At 43.0% G+C, this 27450-nt stretch overlaps 1 protein-coding gene across 1 annotated transcript in view; it reads right to left on the bottom strand.

Moving 5' to 3' along the window:
- LOC146788637 (putative cation-transporting ATPase 13A5) overlaps nucleotides 1-27450 on the bottom strand; it is a 452938-nt gene that overhangs the window by 371778 nt on the left and 53710 nt on the right. The window contains exon 2 of the mRNA XM_085635829.1: nucleotides 10071-10244. Within this exon, the coding sequence (XP_085491955.1) occupies nucleotides 10071-10244 (174 nt within the window). The remainder of the gene's footprint in view (nucleotides 1-10070; nucleotides 10245-27450) is intronic.

Here is a 27450-nt window from a genome sequence, read left to right as displayed (position 1 = left end):
ACTGGTCCAACCAATTTTGTCCGCAGATTGACAAAGCAAGAAAGCACGTCAATAAGTCTGTTTCTGCTTTCCTCAGAGACTATCTATATACCACAACAACTTGTGTTACAACATGCTAGACATTTATAGAGGAGACAGTGTACATTTCAATGATGAAGGGAACAGAGTCTTCCTCTTGAACTTTAGACTCTGCATCGGTACTTACTTATAGGTACAAAAAACACTGCATGAACACAACGGCTCTTTTTAGAGCCAACCAACATCCAAACACTTCATTTTGATTTTTAATTTTTTCCGCCGTATGCTTACCGTACGCGCACGGTACGCGTACCCCGCGATTTAAAAAAAAAAATGTATTTTTCACACTTCTGGGTCCTTTTTGGACCCCATGACAAAGGCTACGGGGTCTGCAACTCTCTACCTTGCCCCCTTTTCACGTTCTCCACCTTTGTTTTTTAGTGTGAGACACACAAAATGGCGGCCGACACTTCCTGATTTCGACCGACTGGAATGTTTACTGTCATGTAACCACCAATCAGAATTACGCTCGGGCACGGCAGCGTGCGCGTATGGTATGCTTACCGTACGCGCACGGTGCGCGCTTATAGATATATATGTACTTTTAACTGAAATACTGAACAGATTTACTTCAGATATTCAAAAGGCACATCCCTGACCTGAGGACTACCTCTCTGCCAAATTTCAAATAATTCTGTTCAGCCGTTCGGGCTGTACCTTGGACTAAAGGTCCCTATGGAAAAATGCATGGGGAAAACGCATTTTGGGACCCCCCTTCTTTCTCGGCCCCCGCTTGACTAATCACCCCGAGACTTTCAGGGTAAGAGCGGAGCGGAGCGCCCCACCTATTTTGAAAAATTCGCGAGGATTCGTCAACCGGCGCCAAAGTTATTCAAAATAGAATTTTCAGATTTCCTATGGAAACACGGTCCTAACTATAACTATCTACTGGCGACCGCCAGTAAATAATATATATATATATATATATATATATATATATATATATTCACTTAAAAAAACATAGGTTTCACACATGTTATAGTTAGCTGGACATTTCACTCGTAAAAAACCATTGAAATTCCCCCGTTATAGTTAGTTCAGATAACTATAACTCACGCGACCGCAATCCACTGCTGATGACGTCACATATTACATCACTCATGACATGGTCAGTGACATCACTCATGACATCATCCTTGTGATAGAGTGGCGGTCACGCGAGTTATAGTTATCTGAACTAACTATAACGGGGGAATTTCAATGGTTTTTTACGAGTGAAATGTCCAGCTAACTATAACATGTGTGGAACCTATGTTTTTTTAAGTGAATTTTCAAGGTTTTTTAAATGCTAATTCCTAACTATAACGTGTGTGAAACCTATGGTTTTTTAAGTGAATATATATATATATATATATATATATATATATATATATATATATATATATATATTCAATTTTTTTTAATGATTTTTTTCTGCCGTGCGCGTACGGTAAGCTTACCGTACGCGCACCCCGCGATTTTAAAAAAAACAATATAAAATGTATTTTTCATAATTTTGGGTCCTTCTTGGACCCCCTGACAAACGCTAGGGGGTCTGCAACTCTCTTTGTTGCCCCCTTTTCACGTTCTCCACCTTTGTTCATCATTGTGAGACACACAAAATGGCGGCCGACACTTCCTGATTTCGACCGATTCGAATGTTTACAGTCATGTAACCACCAATCAGAATTAAGCTCACGCACGGCAGCGTGCGCGTACGGTAAGCTTACCGTACGCGCTCGGAGCGTGCCTATAGATATATATATTGATTTAAATGCTATTTTCTCAGGAAATACTGAACAGATTTACACCAGACTTGCAAAAGGCACATCCCTGACCTGAGGACTACCTCTCTGCCAAATTTCATGTAATTCTGTTCAGCCGTTCGGGCTGTAGCTTGGACTAAAGGTCCTATGGAAAAATGCATGGGGCCCCCCCTTTTTCTCAGCCCCCGCTTGACGAATCCCCCCGAGACTTTCAGGGAAGGAGCGGAGTGGAGCACCCCACCTATTTCGAAAATTTTGCGAGGATTCGTCAATCGGCGCCAAAGTTATTCAAAATAGAATGTTGCGGATTTCCTATGGAAACACGGTCCTAACTATAACTATCTACTGGCGACCGCCAGTAGATAATATATATATGTATATATATATATATATATATATATATAATGTGTGATGGGTCATGACCCCACTCAGACCATACTGATGAGCTTGCACCCCCATCTGAAATTATGGAAGCTCTTGGCACACATTTGGAATTAGTCCATTCAACAAATAATTGACCTTCTCCTGGGGTCCCCTTAGCCTTGTAAATTTAGACAAGTATAAAAGTAAATACAATTAATGTAAATAGACATTAGTTAGTGACTAACCCATACATTAGTCATGTGCCTACCCTCATACACATATTTTAGACACCCTTACTCTGGTCCATTTCAAGAATGCTCATTCCAGCCATTTTCTCCGTGGCGTGCTAGTGTTCTGACAATAATATATCAAGAGGGCCAGGTTGGTACTAGGCCTGGGCTAAAATTTCGTTCCGTTTGCGGAAATTGTGATAATTTGACATTTTCGCGTTCCGCGGAAAGCGCGAAAATGTCAAAATTTCCGCATTCCGCAGCTTGGCGATAATTTGATTCTTGCTCGCGCTGTAAAATAATACATTCTCGCGCGCGCGCGATCGCCTTACCTGAATCCCTGCGTTTGCCAACAAGTTTTCTTGATCCGGTCGCGTTCTCCATGAGATGTTGTATTGTTTTCAGCCATTTGCGCTGTCTCGCGAGAGTTCGCGCCCGCAGTGACGTCATGCGTCGCGCGATCACGTCTTTCTTCTCGCGATCATGCACCGCGAGACAACTGAAAACAAGATGGCCGCGCCCGCGAGCAACCACATGGGTAAGTTGGCGAGCCGCAACCATGCAGAAAATCTCGCGAACATGCTGGAAAAAAACTCCCGCATCTTCGCGATATTTCCGCATGTTTGCGATAATTTTGAACATTTTCGCGATAATTTGCAAAAGTGGATTTCGCAAATTCCGCCCACCCCTAGTTGGTACCTGGCTTTTAACACAATCCAAGGGGGATCTCCTGGGTACAATGGGCTCATGCTCCATAGTTGGTATTATTATTATTATTAGTAGTAGTAGTAGTAGGAGGAGTAGTAGTAGTAGTAGTAGTAGTAGTAGTAGTAGTAGTAGTTGTGGTAGTAGTAGTACCATTGTTTTTATTGTTAGTATTGTTATTATGAAGTTTCTTATTGAAAAGTGGATTTTGTCACAGGAACTGTGCCTTGTAGGTATAGTGTGATGGAGCTAAAGTTCCCACTGTTGAGTGACAGGTAAGATGGCCATGGTGTTTGTGTTAGGTTTTCTAAGGGGGGCTTGGCTTAATTTAATTCCTTTTCTTGAATATGAAAAATGTTGGTTAGCTCAGCTATAAGTACCTGACATATACCTTACTGGAAATATGTGGACTTGTCTTTGTTCGCTCTATAAGATGCTCTCTTTATGTCCCTCAGCAGAAAATGAAACAATGACGAGGATTAGAGGCCCGGTGGAGGAACCGTTGTGTCTGAAAATCTTTATTCCAACTGCAGTTAGTAGACTGGAGATAGTAGAAGGATTGGCACCAGTGGCCTTACCTATTTGGAATTGGAAGATTGACTCCTTGTTAGCTATTTTAACCTCTTCAGTGCCCATGACGAGATAGTCTCGTCATGGAGCACGGTTGCGCTGTGCCCATGACGAGACTATCTCGTCATGAACCCCACCCACTAGTGCAACACCCGGCACAGGAGGGGGAAAGGGCGTGGCACTGAAGGGGTTAAGGCAGGGTATAATGTTGTCAATCCCTTCATCAGTTTAGGAATATTGTATAACTTTTTCTTACCCCTCAGTTTGTAATCGAAACAAAACACAAAAAGAATTTACTAACACCACTGCCCAGATTTAGTAACATGGCACCCAACGCAGCCTAGCACCCAAAGTTGCTACACTGCTCGGTGTGACAGGGAAGAGCAGGAAAGTGACATATCTACAGAGATATGGCCCTATCCTTCTCTCTCCCTAGCGCTGGTGCACAATCAGGCTGGCAAGTAACACACAACGCTACACCACAGTGAAAGGTGTGTGCTGGATGTCTACCATACGTTTTATACTGGAAGGGTACCCTCCCTGTACAAAATGCTATGTTTATACAAACTTTAAATGTGTACTGTACAGTGCAGGACACATAGAAAGTCAGAAAAGGTAGGAGAAATATGAGCAATCCACCTTTAATGACTGCTTCAAAAAACCATCAAAATAGTACTGAGCTCTGCACCTCGGCCCATGTTTTCCTCCGAATGCGGGGCAAAAAATCTTACACCCTCAACTGACAACTTAAGACTAACCTGGAAGGGTGTTGATAGTAGCAAACTTTTTAAAACATTAGTTAGGGGCCATATGCATCTTATCAATTCTTGTTTGTCATCACAACTTGCACACACTGAGGTAGTCCAGGATTTCTCCAAATTGTGCCTAGCCATTAAAACTCTCCTGTCGAAACCTGCCTTCTTGGTAGGAAACAACCCTAGATGGTTTGACCGTGAGTGCACATTGCCCAATCGGAATCTCCGTAGGGCATTGCCATCTAACCCGAGGTGTGCTATAGATGTACAACTGGCAAGGCGGAAATATAGTATAGTAATTTCGAATAGGAAGGGAGCCCTTCTAAATGAACGTTGGGAAACTTTATCACAGGCCTCAAGCATAAAAAAAGGGCAACTTTTTTTGGTCCGCAGTAAGGGAGCTTCGATCAATGGGTCAGCTACTAACCCCCATTAGCTGCAATATCTTGAGTGAGTCCTGGGAAAATCATTTCTCAAAAATGTATGCCACCTCCCAACCAGAGTTTGATCAATATGATTATGGTCCATTTACCACCATTGAGCTAACCATTTCTGATGTAGAAGAGGCCATTCAACAGAGCATTGGGAACAAAGCACCTGGCCCAGACGGGCTACCAATTGATTTAATAAAATGGAAACCAGACTTCTGGGCCCGCTACTTTTGAATGTCTTTAACAGTTTAACCCACGCTACGCTACCTGATACGTGGGCTCAGAGTACCATAGTTCCAATCTTTAAAAAAGGAGATCGGTCCCAGCCTAGTAATTACAGGACGATCTCACTAATTGATAATACCCTAAAAATACTGGAGAGAGTCTTGTATAACAACATTTTAACCTGGACAGAGGAAAATAGTATCTTAGAGCCCTGTCAGCTGGGCTTCCGTAGCAAGGTGGGCACTAATGAACAATGTCTCAACCTTAATTTGGTTATTGGGAAATACAGCATTGCACGGAAGTCTCCGGTCTATTTGGCCTTTATGGATTTGTCCTCAGCGTTTGACCTTGTTAATAGGTAAAAGCTCTGGACAATCCTTGTGGCATATGGCTTGGATGAGCCTCTGCTACATTTTCTAGCATACCTTCATAAAGACCTCCAGGCGCAGGTGAGGATCGGCATGGGTGGAGAGGTTTCGGGAGCCATCAAGGTAGGAAGGGGGGTCAGACAGGGTTGTGTCTTGGCCCCCCTCCTTTTTATTATCTACATTAATGGGCTGAACGATTTGCTTAAAACCTCGACCCATGACGTTCCTATGATTAATGGCAAAACTCTCCCCGTGCTACTATACGCAGATGACGCGGTCCTCACAGGCCGCACTCCGAACTTCCTGCATATATGAGTACAGACTTTTGTTGGGTATATGGATAGTTTGGATCTATGTGCTAATTTTAACTAATACATTTTAATGTCCTGTGGTCCCGGGAAGCGACAGCTAAGCTCTATTGTAGTGGGTAGCCAGAAACTGACAAGAACACGCACATTTTCCTATCTTGGGTTGGTCTTTGCTGCGAACAGCTCCTGGACTGAGCACCTTGCTCACTCCAGGAGCAAGTTCTCAAAGGCCACCAACTCAATCCTTAGCCTTCCCCGTCCAAAGACCACTGGTGCTATATTAGCTACTTTAAATTTTTTTTAATTACAGTGTGTCCCTGTGGCCACTTATGGGGCTGAGATTTGGGGTATCGCAAATAGTTCCTGAATCCAGCAGGAAGAAAATAGGTTCTGCAGGAAACTTTTGGGCATCCCAATCTCTACCTCACAATATATCTGCCACAGAGAACTTAACCTTAATTTTATATCGGATATTATACATGCCCGTCCTGCTCTCTTTTGGTTATCGGTATGGAAGAACCAGAATGCCTCCCTCACCAGAGAGATCATTAATGACTGCCTCACGTGTGAGAAAGGGATGAAAATTCCTTGGTTGAGTGGAGTACACCAAAGCTTGCGCAGTTTCCATAAAGAAAGTATTTTCTTAAACCCAAATACAGTTGACACCGTGTCAAAAAAGGAGCTAAGGGACGTCCTCTACTCTTTATATAATACAGAAAGGATTGGTTTGGAATCCAAGAAATCTTCTGTTCTTAGTTATATGTCTATCGAACAGTATCAGCTTCCCCTACCTATATATCTCACCCTACGCATGAGCCATTGGGAAAGGAGCCTATTATTCCGTCTTAGAGCAGGAACTGTCAGATGTGCACTGTGCTTCCCTCTTGGCTACCACCCTAATCTCGATCATGTACCATGCCCTTGTGATGGGGTGAGCAGGCAATCAATTTTAAATTTTTTATTTTTCTGTAAGCATGATATAAAATATACAAAGTGGCTTTTAAACCCATTTTTTAAAAAGAGAAGACCTATCAGTCTGGACAATGCTTATTCGTACTTAGTTTCCCTGGCCGATGAAGAGTTGATTTTCCGTATAAGCACCTTTTTGAGAATCGCCATTTGAGCACGTACGACTATGCCCGATCCCTGAGCTTTTATTATGACTGACTATCTCTGTGTAATTGCTAGTTGATATAATGTTTTACTAACAGTAAATTATTTACTCATTACCAATGAAGTTCTTTTTAACCTGTCAGTTAAATTATCAAAATGCTATAGTTATATCACTATAAAAGTTTTATTATCGTGTATTTTTAACTCTCCATTTGTCATTTAATTTGTTATGATGTTGTGCTTTTATGGGTACTAAGCTACCCGAATAAAGTTTATGAACTGAACTGAACTGACTGCTTCAATGTGGCAATATTTTTTTATGCACAACCCTATCTGCTTTTATTAGTAAATAGGGTTTTCAATCAAAAACCATTGATGGTTGCATGAGATCGCCCTTGTACCCCCATGCACAGCCCCTTGATGCATAGTAATGGAAGACACTACTTAGTGTTACTTTGAGGCAACTTTCCAGAGCAAAAGAAGATTTCTGCTTGAAAGGAAATAAAAAATCAAACATTTTGCACCAGTTTGTATGACAAACCCAACACAAAATATTTCTAGATCAGCCCCAACCTGTTTTATAGCTGGGTAGATTAGAACTTCAGAAACTGTTTTGTGATCAAAACCTTATACAATTGTTTCACAAATAACATGACAGGGGCCTATTCACAAACTGCATTTTGTATAATGTTTAGTAGTACTAAAGTAGAACTTTTAAAGTACTATAAAATGCTATTTGCAAACTCTGTAGTCTTTTCCAAAGACAGATCCTACACATGTAAGTTTACTACTTAGTAATAAGTAAAGAGACCACAGGAGAGGCTGGAAAAAGCTGCTTACTTACTACTGAATGTGAGGTGTTTAGGAAAGAGTAAGGCTTAAGGGGTTAGGGTATGGTTTAGAGTGGCACATACAACCACTCACAAAAGAATAAGCCCATTGCTATTCACAAGCTGCACTTCTGAATTTACCACAGCTGAAAAAGGACCAAAAACAGCAATTAATTACTCAAGCTCAGAACTGGAGTAAGTCCAACTTCACTCATGGCCAACCAAATCTGCTACTGCAACACCCTGCCAAAGAAAACAATGGCGGTAGGGACTTAAAATCAAACCTATTCAGAAATCAAGATAAGTTAAATTAAATGATTCCTAATAGTTACAAATATAAATAAACATAATTTAAAGTTTAAAAAAATCTAAAATTAAAACATATATTATTTAATTATAAAATATTTTAACAACTATTTTGGATTTATACATTAATGTAACATTCATTTAAATATAGTTACCTCATTTGCAATTTTTTGGCAACATTTGTTGATTTGTATTAGAAAGAGCAAGCATGCAATACACATTTACAATTATAATTAAAGAGACCATTGCATTGTGGAAACAAAAGAGATAAACATAGGCAAGAAGTCAAACCACTGATGCAGGGTAACAGCTCATGAATCCAGCGTCAAAGTTGAATGTGGCTTCTCAGCCAAACTCCCACCCTGCATACAGCACAGCCATTTAGCTGAGGTCAGATATGTCTCCTAACCCAAACATTTCACGGAGGGAAATAAAGTGGGGGGATAGGAACATGGGAAACTTTTAATTAATTTTCTTCATCACCTTTAATAATTCTATAGCAGTTCTATATTTTGCTCTATATTTAAGATATATAAAACTAATTTACATTAATATTTTAAATAAAATATTACTACTTATTTTGATTTAAATACTATTTCTTTACTTCTCCCTATACTTTACAATAGGGGAGTCCACATACACAATCCACAGTTGAGTTTGATATCACCCTATGGTAAATATATGTAACATTTCAAAGAATTAAATCAGTAAAAGTATGTCAATATTCATAGACACTTGCAACCTATTGACGGATAGTATTACCACTACTTGTACTACCTTGGACCTTTTAGACTTAGCGGCAGATTACGATGTTGGTCAGAAAGCATTCTGAACGAATCTGTCTCGGAACGGTTTCCGACCAAATCGGTTTCAGGGAATCTGACTGACTGATTACGATGCTTCTGAACACCGTTTGGTCGGACTGCCATTGACTTCAATGGGAGCCTGTGTTCAGACTGAATACACAAGCTCCCATTGAAGAAAGGGGTGGGGTGGGAAAATCATGCACCCTGTGGTGGGCACCCTATGGTACCTGACACACTGTGCATTGTTATGAAAGAGGGGGTCCCTTGGGTACACCCACGGGCCCCATTTGGAAGGCTCTGGGTGAAGGGGGGCCTGCTACAGGCCCCCAAAGTTGGATTCCAACATCTGCTCCGTGTCAGAATGACAGATTCAGAAAGGCTGTCCAAATCCGACATCATAATCGCTCAGTCCGAAACGCGATCCATAGAGCTGTACGAGTCAGCTACGAATGACTTGGTTACTCTGAATGCCATTCAGAACTGAGTCAGAAAGTCCAAACGCTTTCCGACTATCATAATCGGTTGGTCGGAAAGCTTTTCAAATCGGTAGGGAAGATGACTTATGAATCGGATTCAGATGACACGAGTGCCATTCGGAGCCTTTCCAACTGACATCGTAATTGGCCCCCTTGTGGAGAGTCCCCAATAAGCACAGTAAATGGTGCCCATCTGCCTACCACCAGGTCAGCTCTGTCAATGGGCAATGGAACCACATTTTGTAACCCACCGCAACATTTTACCCCATGGTCATCCATTCAAAATTAATACTAAGCCTTCCAACAGAAAAGTCAACACCAGTAAGCATGAAGGCACCACAATGCCCACATGCGCTTTACCAGCTGACCTCTGTGAAAAGTAATTGTTGAACCAGACAAATCACACCTTTAGTCGCTGTTCAAGGACCTGGCACTGTCCCTGTCCTCACAATGATGACTGGGTTTTGCTTCTGCTCTTTCGTTAGTGTGGATGACCTGCCCCCGTCATCTCCGGACAGTTCCAACATTTGCCTGTCAATGTACATAAACGTTTCTCTTGCTCCAATCGAGTGAAGAATACACCCAACAGACTAGACTGAGACAAACTTAAACACGAACATATTATGCGTACAAACTCTGAACATGCTACACCTCTCAATTATTTATTTTGAACCCCCACCCTCATGGTCAAGGTTTGAAAGGCCACTTCACCTCTCATCCTCACAATGTTGCAGTTAAAGTTTAAGATAAAACGAAGGTACCGTGGTTCGAAGTAAAATAACATCAGCTTCATCCAAGGCACATGGGGTGCAGTGAGCCCAGACATCCCACTCTGGCTTCCAATAGAAGAACAGCATCAGGAACCCCAGAGAGACGATGTACCCAAAGAGGCAGGCAATGCTGTGACACCTCTGTGTCCGGAAGCCGAAGAGCTCCTAAGTATGACAAATAAAGGATAATGAAGCATTAAACAGAATCAAGGGTTACTGGTCAACTCAAACGTTGAAGGCATAATTGCCTTTCCAAAGCTGTATTGACCTGCGAAGCATTCAACTCTCATACTCTTACATACGGAAAGTGCATGTAAACAACACAATGCTCACCTGAAAAGATTTTACAGTCAGTTCTTCAGGGTCACTCATCAACCCTCACTGATGCTGTGTTTTATACTCCGACTAAGGGTACTTCCATCCTAGCACTGTTAATGTTTCTCAGAATGCTTTCTTTTGGCTATCATTTCCACCTCAAATAGTTTCTGAGTCATATTATTTTAAAGTATTGATAAGAAAGACCAGTTAATTGCACAGATGTCACATTTCTAGAGCTATCCCTATCATTAAGACTCCATAGACTTGACATAGTAGCTCCGCACCTAACTGGACATATCAGGAGGGATGGATTTTGGATCACTCTGCTGGCACTGTACCTTTGAAAATATCCATTAGGAGACAAGTTGGAAACTTTGGGGCATATCAACAAGAACCGGCGATAATTATCGCTAAGCGCACTTAGCGGTAGGATAATTATCGCCGGCTAGCGTGGATTTTTATCACTGAGATAGCGTGCTATTAGCAACGCTTATCTCAAAAGCGATAAAAATCCTAGTGCTAACTGCCTAAAGTGAGATTATCACTGGAAACCCAGTGATAATCTCACAAAATGTGGCGTTAGCTTGTTGATAGAGCCTCACAAACTTAGCCATGATATCCTCCTGCCATAGGACATCATGGCTAAGTCAGTCCTAAAGCAGGCGATAGGAAAGTAGCGATAACAGGGGTTATCGCTACTTTTCCTGCCGCTATGCTTCATAGCGTGGGGCTTGATGATAGGAGAAATGTCGCTTAGGGACATTTCTCCTGTCATGTCAGGTCAGGAACGCCCACTTTGAATCTCATTAGAGATGCAAAGCTGGGCGTTAGGAATCCCGACGCTAAAGCAAGGTTTCACGCTAATTAGGCGATAATCTTCCATCGCCCCGTTGTTGATATGGCCCCATGTGCCATAAATATTATCTACAAAATATCACCCCATTGGAGTTATTATTAGAATATTTACCCAATGTGATGATATTTTGTATATAATGTCATCTGACACAAACATTTTGTTGACATTAATTCTGTTTATGGTATTCTGACACACAACCAACTGGATTTTCCAAGATCATTGGTTTATAAAAATTCTGCTGTTTTTCCCTGGCCATTCTCAAAGGTTTATCATGATCACTATAGTTAAGAACTGTGAACTGATAGCTTTGGAATGGAGGAGTTTCCAGAGGATGCCATGGAGCCTAAGCACTAAGGGTCCGATTTGGATGTCGGATGGAGAGCCTCCGACCAGCGGTCGGAGGCTCTCTGTCTGACATCTTGAGTTTTCCCTCCGACTGCCGTATTTTGATTATGGCAGTCGGAAAGAAAACTTCAAAGGGATTCTGCTCCTCTTCCGACAGGCATAGTGAGCCTATTGGAACAGGAACAGACTAGCAATCCCTTCAATAATGGCGGAGCCAAGCTTAGCTCTGCCGTCGGGATTACCATGTCAGGTTTCGGCAGCCAATCCATGTCGACAATTCCTACATGGATTGGCTGGCAGAAAGTAACTTTGGGGGCCCCTAGTAGGGCCTTTTTCCCCCTGGCTCTCCACATATGGGTCTGGGAGGCACCTGTGGGGCCCCCCTCAACATTCCTGCACTGTGCGTGCATGCCACACGGTGCAGGGATGTTTGCAAACTTACATTTTCCAATGGGAACTTGTGCTGCATGCGGTTACAGCCCACCGCACAAGCTCCCATTGGAAAATGCAAGTTTGCAACTGCATCACCTGCGGTCACATCCTAATTAGGGTGTCGGAACCGCTGACCTATGGCCGGGTGGTTCCTTCCCTGAAACGTCATCTGCCCGACATTGTAATGAGGGCCGATAATAAGTTTTTTCAATTACAAAAATATAAAAGACCTGAGCTCTGGCACAATGGTCAATGCGCAAGTTCTCAGTGAAAATGTCTTATTTAACACACATCTGTGGTTCTGTTTTTTATTTATTGATTCACAATATCAGATTGTATCATCATTCTTTAACCATATAATCGTGAAACGCCCCCCAAATATATATACCAATCTTTTGCTTTCTTGAGCCTTTAGCAGAAAATAAACTATATTCTAAATTATAAATATTATACATCCTGGCTCGCCACACTTCAAACACAGGGCCCTCAGGTTGCAACCAAGCGGCAGCAGTGGTCAGACGTGCGACAGACATAGCCGAAAACAAAAAATGGCGGTGTTTATACATCGGTTTCCCGAGCTCTACATCGGGCCCAGTACCTAATAACATCATTGTTGCAGTAATTTTGATAGGCATCCCCACAATTGATGACAAAAACATTTCAATATTACTGATATACAAGGACAGCTTGCTGCAGGCATAAACAACATGTAAACAATCAGTATTATCACTCCCACAACGAAAGCACTTGCCATCTTGCCTCCCACCCCATTTCATCATCTTTGCAGGCGTATAATACAAATTAAAGACAGTTTTAAAAAATTGAGCTTTCAAATTCGCAGACAAAAATGTTTCTCTGGCCATTATAATAGCCTTCTCTAAAGACACATCATGTTCACCCAAAGCATTGCCCATTTAATATTGTGTTTCTCCAAGTCATCAGGCTTAGAAGCTAACAAAATGTTATATAACACCCCTATTCTCACCTGGTGCCTAATTGATTCAATAAGTTTATGCTGTACCGGTGCCAGCTTTTTCCTGCTTCAAAAATCCCGTATTTGAAGAAACTTAAAAAACTGTGTCCTAGGTATACCATATTGCCTAGCAAAATCCAGAAATGAAAAATAAAGCCCCTCCTTCTCATAAAAATCACCAATTTGCAAGATGCCCTTACTTCTCCAATTTCTAACCACATGATCCCAGAAGATGGAAGGCAGGATGCATAGGGCACTAGTAGGAGTGTAGTATGTTATCCCTTCTAAAGAAACATTTTTACGGATAACTTTCCAAACTTTAAAGACGGCATCCATGATCTTAAAACATGTCCTCTTAAAATAGCTACCATCAATTGCCTTGCACAAGCAATTCTTAGCTTCCACCCCCAATAATATATAAAAAAGTGATGGGGCTTCTGCTACATTACTGACCTCTTCTCCGGACAGCAATATACGCATTTTCAACAAAAAACATGCATAATAGTAAAGTGTGAAGTCCGGTATTGACCAACCCCCCCCTTTCCCTCGGTAACGTCCTAAACCGTGTGGCTCTTCTAGGTCTACCTGAAGCCCAAAGGAATTTAGCACAGACGGTTTGCAACTGCTGAAGTTGTTCTCTAGTGACCTCTAAAGGGACAGATCTAAAAAAATATAAGACCCTAGGTAGGATATTCATTTTTAAAATATTGCCTCTACCGACTAGTGTAAGTTGGAGACGACCCCATCCCGCTAAAGATTCTTTAATCTTATACATAATATCCATCCAATTAGCTTCCACTAATTCTTTCATAGAAACACAGATTTTTATCCCTATATATGTTACCTCCTTGACAGATCTTAAGTCCCCGGACATCATATTATTACTACATAGTATTTGCGTTTTTGTCCTATTAATTTTATAGCCGGATATTTGTCCAAATTCTTGTGCTAGGCGCTCCACTTCTACAATCGCCGTAGCCGGGTCGCTAGTAGCAATAGGTATATCATCCGCATAAGCAAATACGGAATGCTGGATTTCCCGAACAATAAACGGACTCACTAGGGGGCTACTATCCAACATATTAACAAAAGGATTAATATAAAGAGCAAATAATAGAGGAGAGCAGGGACACCCCTGCCTAGTTCCTCTAGTTATTTTCACGGGTTCCGACACTCTACCCCCTACGCATATCCTAGCTACTGGTGATTTATATAATACCTGAAGCGCGAAGATAAACCCTTGCCCGAACCCCGCCCGATCCATGATGTTCCATAAATAATCCTACGCCACGCGATCAATGCTTTTTCAGCATCTATCAATATTAATCCCAAATCCCTCCCTTCAGCCTGCGCAACATCAAATAATGTCACAACTTTATTAACATGGGCCACTGTCCCTCGAGAGGGGATAAAGCCATGCTGATGCAGAGATAGTAATGGAGATATAACTTTTGCCAACCTGTTCGCCAATATTTTAGCGTATATTTTCTCATCGCAATTAACCAAGGCGATTGGACGGTAAGAACCCGGGATCTCAGGAGGTTTCCCCTTTTTTTTTTTAAACCACAATAGTAGCTCCATCCCATTTAGGTGTGTGGCCATTTTGAGCAGCGCACACCATCTCTAACATCTCTTTCTTTAAATCCTGACCTAGGCAAAGATACTATTCCAGGTTTCCACAAAGAGATCCAGTCTGACTCATCATACCTTTTAATTATGATTTTAATGTCTTTCTCTAACCATTATCAATAGGAGATGTCAGATTGAGCTCAGTGGGGAAGGGCAGATGGTGGGATTCCTAAAAATGTATCTTAAATGAGAAAATCCAACATAAATCCTGAGCAGTGACCCGCTAAATAGAATCATATCTCAGCAGTTCGCTGAAGCATTCTCATTAACCAAAAGTTTGATCATTTATGGAGAAAAGCTGGTGCAGTCAGTGCAGCACATAACAACCCCCCTCCCCCCTCCCCATTTATTCCATTAAACAAGCAGAGGCTCTTTGGCGGCATATACCGCAGCAGCCTAGTGCAGAGCAGCACACTTTCTTCAGTGCACCCCATTTTTTGCAAAGCCACAAGCGTTCACTGAGCACCACAAGAATACATTTGGGTGACTTATTCATATTTAAAACATACTTTTTACTTGTTAAAAAGGGTTAGTTTAACAGGTCTCACTGAAGGTTTAAACTGAAGCAGTCAGGTCACATTGGACGGCATAAAGCCCCACGGATGGCACAATATGTGATGCTATCCAAAGATGACATCTCAGTTTCCATGCCCACAGTGTAGCTTCTACAGCAGATACTATAACTGTACAGAAAAGTCAACTATGTCAATCAGGATTTAGTCACTTTTTTTCATACATGTTTGAGGGGTCAGAGCACATGCACTGTGAACTAGATGGCACTGCCCCAGTGTGCAGAGACTAAAATCCAGCAATAAAATTTAGCATAGCAAATCAGGATAACCACACAAAAATAAGCATTTTCTCACACATATCACTGACTAGATATCATACTAAATTCACTCTCTTTTACCTCCTAAAGTGCTGTGGCTTACTATGTAAAGTGCTTAATCCTTTTTTACTTGTGTGTCCGTATGGGCTTAAGCCAACAGAACCTTCTCTGTAAATGGTATCCAGGGCAAATTTGGCTTATTTTTTCCCACAAGTTGGGGATTCTAAAGGTATCCAGGGCTTGTGGATTTGATTGAAGGGAACTAAGGAAATAGGCAAAAAATTATAAAATGCTGGTGTTTTTTTTAATGGAAAAATGTGTAGTGCAAGAAGTTTATGTGGTTTTTCTCACCCTAGCTTTTTTTTTTTGTGATAGTCGTTTGTTTTCTTAATTTTTTTTTGTGGTATATACCTAGTAGCAATTTGTAGAAGAAACAGGCATGGAACTCATCTGTGAACAATTAAAGCTATACATTTCTAACAGAAAGACAAAAATATGAATTCAGCAAGGGGTCAGTTAAGTAGAGCGCTAATTGTTTTCTCATAAAGCTCGTCCTTGAATTAAAAAACTAATATAAATAAATAGAACTTATAACTTTCCATTGTATACTGATCATGCATTCATTCAATCATTCATTCAATTTGATGATTGAAAAATGGGTGAGTATGAAAACTATGCATTTTTGAAATGTGCACAAGAAATAGAGATTTTGTTTATGTCATAATGTTTTATTTAAACAAAAAATACTCAGCATGGTTACATTGTAGTACAGGGAGGAAGAAACTACTCTCAGATGCTACTAAGGGAGGGGAGGGGAGAGACGGAAAAGGGGATGGGGTGGGTGGGGAGGGGAAAAGACACATGGAGATGGTACATAACACAGAAGAGTCGAGAAGACTAGCTGGCTTATCGCTGGGTGTCCCCCTGGGTAGCAATTGTGAAGAAGATGGCAGGCTGTAGTCCCATATGAGTCAGGGGGACAAGTAAAGGGTCCTAGTAGCCTGCCACTGGGGGTGGGCAGAGGGAGGGAGGGAAGAAACCTCTCTTGTGGGGTTGAGTGGACAGTGCGCCCTTCCGTGCTTGTTTGCTAACCACTAGGCGGGATTGCATGCTGGCGAGTGGGGAAGAAAGTCTTGTGGTGTTAGGCCGAGGAGGACTGTAGTCCATTGGTTGGGAGGAAAGGGTGAGACCCTGAGTGGTCTACTTGAGGGGTGGCAGAGCATGCAGCGATGGAAACCCAATTAGAAGGTAACCATTTATCTACATGTTCGGGGGGTCAGGGGAGAGGAGCAGGTAGGAGGGGGTGGACAGAGGCAGAGGGGAAGGGAGAAGGGGGAGAAAGTATAGGCAGAGAGGAAGCAGGACAATAGAAGGAGGGATGGTAAACATGGGGGTACAGGAAGGGGCTGGGAGGGTGGACAGAGGGAAAGGGGAGGAGGGGATGACGGGTGTGGGAGGGGGTGGGGGAGTGATAGGGAGGGAGAAGGCAAATTCCAGCAGAGGGCACTGGGATTGCAAAAAAGGGGTGGGACAGAACTGTATGTGGATGGTGTGGTAGAGGTGGCCTGACATGAAACCTCTCAGGGAGATACCCGGGATCGTCCGCATGGCCCCCAAGTGAGTTGGTCCCAGCGCACGAGGTGAGTAACAGGTGAGGGGATGAGGTTAATTTCTTCTGCTTCATGGGGTGTCCTGTAGGAAGGAAGCCCACATCTAACAGAATACTTCCACCTAGTCCTGTGTCACATCAATACCATTGAAATTGCACAGGAGCAGACTGACGCCAATTCCCAACTCCCCTATTGAATTTCCCAGCCAAACGCTGTCAACTGCAATATGGCTGAAGAAACCAAAAGGGGGAAAAGGGGTAGGGGACAAAGAAGAGACAGTTACGCTCCCTTCTGGGTCTTCTCAGCAATTGTTTTTATTCTTCTGAGTTAGTGAACTGCAAGGAAAAGTCTTATTATATCACATTTGGCACCTTAGGGTTACGTTTTGAAATTAACACATAATAAACTACTACTTATTCTCTACTAACACTTACCTAAATTGTATGTAGCTATTGCCTTTCTTCGTTTTTTTCATTGATATTCTGAAGATTGACAGTATAACTCTTCTTCAAATAATGAATGTTTTCTTCTTTATTTTTTCAGTGAAAACTACTTGGTGAATAGGCGCAGAGGATGAGATGTCAGCCGGGACTACACTGACTGGTAAGTATGATAATGACTTGCACCATTCACCTTAAAAACTATCATGTATTTAAATTAATTATTCGTCACAAGAAAACCTTCTAACCTTTCGAGAATTTCCCTGCCAGGAAAGGAAGAGATAGGCACACTGACGACAATTTCTTTCTCTTTTGAACACTATTCAAAATCTATTCCCTCCTAGAAACAGAATAACGGAATGCTGAAGGAATGGTATTACAAATAAACAATTTTTTCTTTAGACCGCTTCAGCATTCTCTCAGACGTGTAACTAATGCTGCGCATTCAGAGGCAGTGTTAGTTTCAACAGACATGCGCACATGAGACCATCGTGAATTCAAATAGTCTCCAATGTTGCACCAGTTTCCTAAACGAGACGTTAACGTTTCAGCATGGGCGCAGGGAAGACACCTGAATAGCTTAGCATTTTTCGAGTGCGCACACTCATAGCCCTTGTAAATTATATCCTATACCAGACACTAATCTTTTGTACACATGCATGAAAAGACCACTGCGACCCAGGCGTTCTGAGGGGAAACAATCCTAGAGAAGTTTTACTCCTTAAAACAAGTAAATCTCTTTCTAACCTCACACAGAACACTCTTGTAATCAATAAGTCAGATGCCAAATGCATGGCAACTCTAAAACGACTAACAGAACTCGACGAACGCTACCTTAGCTAATTAGCGCACTGAAAATATTTCAAGACTTCCATACCTCCAAGTTCCTCAGGTGAAGTACAAGGGTTCCAATCCCTCAGCTGCCAAAGTTCTAATGCTGGCTTCCAATAATCAGAAACACTAGAGTGCTACACTATGTTTTGACCTGTCCTTCTGGCGGCCATCTTGGGGTTTTCCAATTGCTGCACCTAACTCAGGCTACACAATTTCTCACCCTGCGTAAAGCCTGATGAGTGATTACTTTAATTGACTCAATCCTTTTAGTAACTGCTGGCTGGGTTCTGACTGTACCCCTCCGCAAAGGTGGCTCTTCTAATGCTGTTTTGTTCGGAAACCTATTATGAAAGGATTTCACCAATCGGGGGAGCATGAACATCTGAAGCTAACTTCCAAGACCTCTCTTCTGGGCCATAACCTTTCCAATCAATTAAGTTGTATTAATGTCCTTTCTTCTCTTTGTTATCTAAGATTTGTTTAATCTCAAATTCTTCTTCCTCTTTAGTCTGAATTGGTTGTGGGGTAAAATGATAATCAAACCTTCCGTAACCCTTTTTAACACAGAAACGTGAAGGGTTGGGTGTATCTTCAATGTTTCAGGTAGTTTTAACTTGTAAGTCATATTTTTTTGGTTTAACCAAAGTTTTTCTCCTACCTGAAAATCAGTTTCTTTACGTCTCTTTTTGTCTGCATAAAATTTGTAATCCTTTTTAGCTTTTGCTAAGTTCTCAGCCGCTGACCTGTGTATGTCAGTCAAGTGTTCAACTAGATCTGTGACTGCTGGAACTTCTGCTTCTTGTATATTTACAGAGAGATTAGGATGTCTGCCTGAATTTAAGAAAATGGGGAATAACCTATGGATGAATTCTTAGCGTTATTGTGTGCAAACTCAGCTGCCTGAAGATAATTGGGCCAATCCCCTTCCTGATCTAACAAATTCAACCACAAATATTGTTCAAGTTCCTGGTTAGCTCTTTCCGTTTGACCATCAGTTTCTGGGTGATAACTATTGGTGTATCTGGTTTCTATGTTTAGTTTTTTGGTGAAGGCCTTCCAGTAATGCGATAAAAACTGTGACTCTCGATCAGAGACTAAAACCTTCGGAATTCCATTAATTCGCACTATATTTTGACTAAACGTATGTGCTAACTTCTTAGCTGTGGGCAGTCTTTTTAATGGGACAAAGTGGGCCATTTTTGTGAATGCATCCACACAAACCAATATAGTTTTGTAGCCCTGACTTAAAGGCAAATCAACTATTAGGTCTAAAATTACTGTATGCCAAGGGTGTGGTTGATTGGGTGGTGGTTGTAGTAATCCCTTTTGAACTTGTCTTTCAGACTTCCCTCGAGCACACATTTCACAAGTAGCCACATACTGATAACTGTCACGAGTCATATTCAGCCACCAAAATCTTAATTTGATAAATTTTACAGTCTTTTGGATTCCCTTGTGTCCAGCCAAAACATGATCATGACATTACTCCATAGCCTTCTTTGGCAAATCCACTGTGGGTAGGAATAGTGCTCCATCATGAAAGGGTAAATTGTCTCAAATTTCCCTGTTGGGCATCTGGGTTGCCCATTCTTTCATTTCTCTTTCACTCATGACCTTCTGCACTGTCACTTCCAGGGTACTCTTGAGAATAGCCCCTACAAGTCTTCCTTCTTCTATGATGTTCGGGGCTTCAATTTTTCCGGGACATCTTCTGTACCAATTCTTGATAAGGCGTCTGCCTTACCATTCTTTGTTCCTGGGCGAAAGGTGATTATGAAATCATAATCAGCAAAGTACAAGGACCACCAGAGTTGACGAGCTGTTAATGTTCTTGCAGATTTTAAAAATGTGAGGTTTCGATGGTCTGTGTAAACGGTGATGGTATGTTTTGCCTGAAGTAAGTAATGCCTCAATTCTTTGAGAGCATCTTTGATGGCTAGAAATTCTTTTTCAGTTATGGTGTAATTCACCTCCGCTGGAGTCAATTTTCGAGAACAAAAGGCTACAGGGTGGAGCTTGCCTGTTCTCTTATGTCTCTGAGTTAATACTCCTCCTAATGCTAGATTTGAGGGCATCAGTTTCCACATAGAACAGCTCCGATGAGTCAGGATGCAACAAAAAAGCTTTTTTCAGAATTTGAAATGCCTCTTCTGCCTCTTTTGACCATTCAAAAGGATCACCTTTCCTAAGTAATCTTGAGATGGGAACCAGCTTCTTGGAGAACTCCTAAATAAATCAACTATAGAAATTTGCAAATCCGATGAAACTTTGCGCCTCCTTAACTGTCTGTAGAGATTTCTACTCTACTACTGCATCAACCTTGCATTTGTCCATAGTTATTCCTTCAGCAGATATTACAAAACCCAGAAACTCTACTGAAGTTACTCCAAAAGCGCATTTTTCCAGTTTCATAAAGAGACTATTTTCTCTTAATTTCTGTAAGACTCCTTTCACATGTCTTTCATGTACTTCCACACTATCTGAGTATATCAAGATGCCTTCAATATACACGATGGCACACTGGTCAATATATTCTTTCAGGACATCATTGATGAAGTGTTGGAAGGCTGCTGGGGTGTTCCAGAGGCCATAAGGCATCACTTGATATTCGAATAGCCTAAATTCTGTCCTGAACGCTGTCTTCCATTCCTCTCCTTCCTCGATTCGAACAAGGTGAGAGGCTCATCGAAGATCCAACTTAGTATATATTCTCAAACCTTAAACTTGATCCAGAAGGATTGATATTAACGGCAAGGGGTATCGATTTTTTACAGTGATTCGATTTATCACTCTATAATCAATACACACCCTCAACTCGCCCTCCTTCTCCGGGATAAAGAAAAGCGGTGAAGAGACCGGGGATTGAGAGGGCTAAATTAATCCATTTTCCAAATATTTCCATATATAGTCTTTTAAATGTTGGTTTTCTTTCTCTGTCAGAGTATAAATATGACTATAAGGCAAATTGGCTCCCAGCTCTATTTTGCAATCATACGTTCTGTGAGGGGAAAGTTTTTCCACTTCGTTTTCACTAAAAACATCTCTGTAATCTGTATATTCTTTAGGCAACTCAACGGTGTGTATTTTTGCACACATTCGCTCCACTATCGCAAAGGTGGGTGGCTGGGTTTGACCCTCGATCTTGCTTTGAGTGCTGATAACAATTCTCCTTGCAAAACTCTGAATCCAAGGTTATAGATCTGGTGCTCCAATTGAAGGTGAGGTTATGCTCTGTGAGCCATGGCAATCCCAAAATAATTGAAACTGCGGAGCATCTATCAAGTTGAACTGTAATTTCTCACAATGGCCATCCATGGACTCCAACTCCACCAGCTCGGTGTTACTCACGATGGGTCGCGAAAATAAATTGGTGCCATCCACCACACTGACTGCTTTACTCTTGTCTTTCTTAAGGGCCCTTAAATCATTTTCTCAGCAAACGTAAAATCACAAAAATTGCCTGTGGGTCCTGAGTTCACCGTTACCGAGATTCCTTTCAAGGAATTTTCTCTGAACCTAAATATCATATGCATAATAAAATGAGGCAAGGAGGACTGCAAAGTATTTGTCAGGATATGATCCAAATTTGCATCCACTAGTCCAACTCTGGTGGTGCTGACAGCTTTCCTTTGACGTTCGCTTTAGCTTTTTTGGACAGTTTCCGACAAAATGCCCTCCAACTCCACAATATAGACACTGCTTGTTTAGTCTTCATTTCTCCTTTTCCTCTTTGGATGGTGGACCTCAAATTGCTCCAATCTGCATAGGCCCTGCACCATGCTGACCTTCACTTGTTCTGGTTAGTTCAGTTTTAGCGTGATCATATCGTGGAATGCTAGGGCGAAATTCTCTTCTCTCCTCTTCGCTCAATTAGGCCGAAGTCTGTTTCCAACACTACATCTATGAAAGCTGAAATTTTGGTAGGCCGATTGAGTATTTGAGCAAGAACATCTTTCAACTCTTCTCTCAAACCTCAATAAAATACTGCTTCTCTTTTGCCTTCTGGCCAGTTTGTTTCCACTACCAGTTTGTTAAATGGAGCCAAATAAGCTATTAATTCACGATTCCCGTGTCTGAGTTCAAGCAATTCATTGTCCGTGGCTTGAGAAACTCGTTGACGATCGAAAACTCTGTGAAACTCTTTCTTGAATTCATCTAGGTCATAAAGCATGGGATAATTCCTAGAAACTAAAGGCATTGACCATGCAGCTGTGTCATACCTTAGATAAGATAATATGAACGCTAATCGCGACTGTGCATCGGGGAAGACTGCTGGCCGGCATATGAAATCTAAAGTACATTGAGTCCAAAATATCTGTGCCTTTTGGGGGTCTCCTGTAAATCTTTCTGGTGGTGCTAAAGGAATCACTGGTGATAATGAATGGATTACTTGTGTAGTAACTTTAGTCTGTTGATTAGTAGTGTCATTAACAAATTCTTCTGAGGAGGTAGGAAACTTGAGCTTAGACTCTGTAACTAGACTATTCCTCTTTATTGCTAATTCTGAAGTCTTTCTTCTTGAGTTTAGTAGATCTTACCTTAAATCTCTGTTTTCTTTCCTGACTGCCATTATTTCTTTTTGCATTCCTTCTAATACTTCTCCTAATTTTTTAAGTCCAAGCCTTCAGCCATGCTGCTCAGGTGCAAAATACATGTGGGCACTCCACTCTGTCAGATCAATACCATTGAAATTGTAACTAACGCTGCGCATTCAGAGACAGTGTTAGTTTTAACAGACATACGCACATGAGACCATCGTGAATTCAAATAGTCTCCAATGTTGCACCAATTTCCTAAACGAGACGTGAGTGTTTCAGCATGCGCACAGGGAAGACACCTGAATACCATAGCGTTTTTCGAGTGCGCACACTCAAAGCCCTAGTAAGGTGTATTCTATTCCAGACGCTAATCTTTTGTACACATGCATGGAAAAGACCACTACAACCCATATGTTCTGAGGGGAAACAATGCCTAGAGAAGTCGTACTCCTTAAAGTAAATCTCTTTCTAACCTCACACAGAACACTCTTCTACACAAGTCAAATGCCAAATGTGTGGCAACTCTAAAACGATGAACAGAATTAGACTTCCAATACCTCCAAGTTCCTCAGGTGTAGTGCAAGGGTTCCAATCCCTCAGCTGTCAAATGTTCTACTGCTGGCTTCCAATAATCAGAAACAATAGAGTGCTAAACTGTGTTTTGACCTGTCCTTCTGGCGGCCATCTTGGGGTTTTGACAATTTCTGCACCTAACTCTGGCTACACCATTTCTCACCCTGCGTAAAGCCTGATGAGTGATTACATTAATTGACTCAATCCTTTTAGTAACTGCTGGTTGGGGTCTGACATCCTGCAAGTTATAAATGACGCGTTCATGCGACGTTGTCTGTATCATTGCCACAGTCCAATCTTCCTGTGAGGGGGGGGGGGGGGTGGTCGATCTCCAGTGCCAGAGGATACATATCTTGGCAGTTGCCAAGGTCTTGTGGATGAGGCAGTGCTGCAGATGAGAGAGTTCCAGGAAGTCTTTAGAAATCTGGAGGAGAATGATGGGTGGGGTAAGAGGGAGTGGCAGTAGCATAGAGGCTCTCAAAGTGTCTCCAACATGAGACCAAAAGGGCTGCATCGAGGAGCATTCTCAAAGAATGTGGGTGAGGTCACAATGGGCTTCCAAACACCTCCAGTAGTTTGTTTGGGAGAGGACACTGGCCATATTCAATTTAGTTGGGGTCCAATGTCACTCATGAAGTGTCTTGAAGAGGCAGAATTTCAACCGATTTCCTGGGTGCGCCTGTCCAGGGCATCCAGGATGTCCACCCAGTCCTCCGATGTGAGCATGCTCTGCACTTGGTGCAGAGGCTGTGTAGGAAGGGCTGGAAAAAAAGATGGCTTGTGAGTGTGCTGTCGAGTCCCGACATCACACCCTTGTGGCAGACCCATGTGACTAGGTAGCTTACTACTGGGAGAAATTGTGGGGACCGTGGGGGCGGGCCTAGGCAGCACCTCAGGAAATGTTGCAACTGAAGATAGCACCAGGCTTGCAGTGGATGTAAACCAAAATCCTCTCTTAGCCGGACGAAGGGTTTCAGATTGCCATCAAGCATTACCTGGTCCAGGGTATGTATGCCCGCCTTCATCCAGTGAGTCCATCAGAGGACATGGCCATCAATGCGTATACTGTTGTTGCCCCACAGCGGTGCCCTGTCATGCATTCGTTGGTCCACCTGAGTAGTAGATAGGTGCACTGCCAGGCTTTGGGCGTGGTCTGTAGCACCAGGTTCAGGAGACGTGGTTGGGTGGTATTATCCCCCTAAAAAGGCTGAGGCCATCGCTGCCAAAGAGAAGTGACCATTTCACTTGGGCCCACTGCGGCGGGTGTGGTGGGGTACTGAAAGCAGGTATGCCAGTTGCGAGACGTGGAGGCCGAGGGCATAGTGTTTCACAGCAGGGAGGCCTTAACCTCTGCAGGAGTGGTGTGTCATGAGATTAGATACAGACAAGAGGGGCTGCAAGGAGCCCCACACAAAGCTCAGAATCTGAGAGTCAATAAGGCGTAAGGTGGATAGAGGCACCACGACAGATAGCATGCCCAGCATGTAAGTGAAGCACAGCAGCCAGACCATCTTCACAGCCTGCACTCTGCCCCACATGGAGAATACCAGAAGGGCAAAACACACAAGATGATGGACGGAATGTTGCACATTGGCAAAACATTCACCCCCAGTCACAAATCTGGGTTTAATCCATTGTTATTTTGATCACCATGCCACCCCAGTTCAGACATGGCCATATGCAAATCAGTCTTGACCCTGTGCCTCATGGGAACAGTTCAGCCCGAACTGCCAAGCCATGTCTTCCTGGACTGGAATCAGGCATCCTAGGACCGGTTTCAGGGTTTCACCCCTCTTCAGCCAGGATAGCTTGACTCCAGTGGCATAGTGAGCACGGGACCCACGTCTGGGCATACCCTTCCCACATAGGGTGAACAGCAAAACACACAAGATGATGGACGGAATTTTGCACATTGGCAAAACATTCACCCTCAGTCACAGATCTGGGTTTAATCCATCGTTATTTTGCTCACCACTTCACCTCAGTTTAGACATGGCCATATGCAAATCAGTCATGACCCTGTGCCTCATGGGAACAGTCCAGCCCGAACTGCCCAGCCGTGTCTTGCCTGGATGGGAATCAAGCATCCTAGGACCGGTTTCAGGGTTTCACCCCTCTTCAGCCAGGATAGCTTGATTCCAGTGGCGTAGTGAGCACGGGATCCACGTCTGGGCATACCCTTCCCACATAGGGTGAACAGCAAAACACACAAGATGATGGACGGAATGTTGCGCATTGGCAAAACATTCACTCCCAATCACAGATCTGGGTTTAATCCATCATTATTTTGCTCACCACGCCACCCCAGTTCAGACATGGCCATATGCAAATCAGTCTTGACCCTGTGCCTCATGGGAACAGTCCAGCCCGAACTGCCAAGCCATGTCTTCCCTGGACCGGAATCAAGCATCCTAGGACCGGTTTCAGGGTTTCACCCCTCTTCAGCCAGGATAGCTTGACTCCAGTGGAGTAGTGAGCACGGGACCCACGTCTGGGCATACCCTTCCCACATAGGGTGAACAGCAAAACACACAAGATGATGGACGGAATGTTGCACATTGGCAAAACATTCACCCCCAGTCACAGATCTGGGTTAATCCATCGTTATTTTGCTCACCACGCCACCCCAGTTCAACATGGCCATATGCAAATCAGTCTTTACCCTGTGCCTCATGGGAACAGTCCTGCCGGAACTGCCAAGCCATGTCTTCCCTGGACCTGAATCAAGCATCCTAGGACCGGTTTCAGGGTTTCACCCCTCTTCGGCCAGGATAGCTTGACTCCAGTGGAGTAGTGAGCATGGGACCCACGTCTGGGAATAACCTTCCCACATAGGGTGAACAGCAAAACACACAAGATGATGGACGAAATGTTGCACATTGGCAAAACGTTCACCCCCAGTCACAGATCTGGGTTTAATCCATCGTTATTTTGCTCACCACGCCACCTCAGTTCAGACATGGCCATATGCAAATGAGTCATGACCCTGTGCCTCATGGGAACAGTCCAGCCTGAACTGCCAAGCCGTGTCTTCCCTGGACCGGAATGAAGCATCCTAGGACCGGTTTCAGGGTTCCACCCCTCTTCAGCCAGGATAGCTTGACTCCAGTGGCGTAGTGAGCATGGGACCCACGCCTGGGCATACCTTTCCCACATAGGGTGAACAGCAAAACACACAAGATGATGGACGGAATGTTGCACATTGGCAAAATATTCACCTCTAGTCACAGATCTGGGTTTAATCCATCGTTATTTTGCTCACCACGCCACCCCAGTTCAGACATGGCTATATGCAAATCAGTCATGACCCTGTGCCTCATGGGAACAGTCCAGCCCGAACTGCCAAGCCATGTCTTCCCTTGACCAAAATCAAGCATCCTAGGACCGGTTTCAGGGTTTCACCCCTCTTCAGCCAGGATAGCTTGACTCCAGTGGCGTAGTCAGCACAGGACCCACGTCTGGGCATACCCTTCCCACATAGGGTGAACAGCAAAACACACAAGGTGATGGACGGAATGTTGCACATTGGCAAAACATTCACCCCAATCACAGATCTGGGTTTAATCCATCGTTATTTTGCTCACCACGCCACCCCAGTTCAGACATGGCCATATGCAAATCAGTCTTGACCCTGTGCCTTATGGGAACAGTCCAGCCTGAACTGCTACTGGGGTGAATGTATGACTTTGTTCTGCATTCTGTCCATCAACTGTTTTTTTGAATCCCAGAAGGGACCACTTCTCAAAGTCCAGTTTCATCCTGGCAATTAGAGGGTCCAGGTTGTTCGAGACCATTTCGTCCAACCCTCTGTTGACCAGTATCCCCAGGTATTTGAGTCGAGAGGGCTTCCAGCAGAAAGGGTAACCGTGGATAGCTGCCACAGTGGTACCAGTCAAGAGTGGTAGAGCCTTGATCTAGCCCCAGTTCACTTTATTCCGGACAATGCAGTGAAGTCATCAATGACTTCCATTAGAGCCGGTAAGGAGTGGTGTAA

Source organism: Triturus cristatus, chromosome 11 (genome assembly GCF_964204655.1).
Source record: "Triturus cristatus chromosome 11, aTriCri1.1, whole genome shotgun sequence".
Classification (NCBI taxonomy): Eukaryota; Metazoa; Chordata; class Amphibia; order Caudata; family Salamandridae; genus Triturus; species Triturus cristatus.
This window is presented reverse-complemented; position numbering and strand designations above follow the sequence as displayed.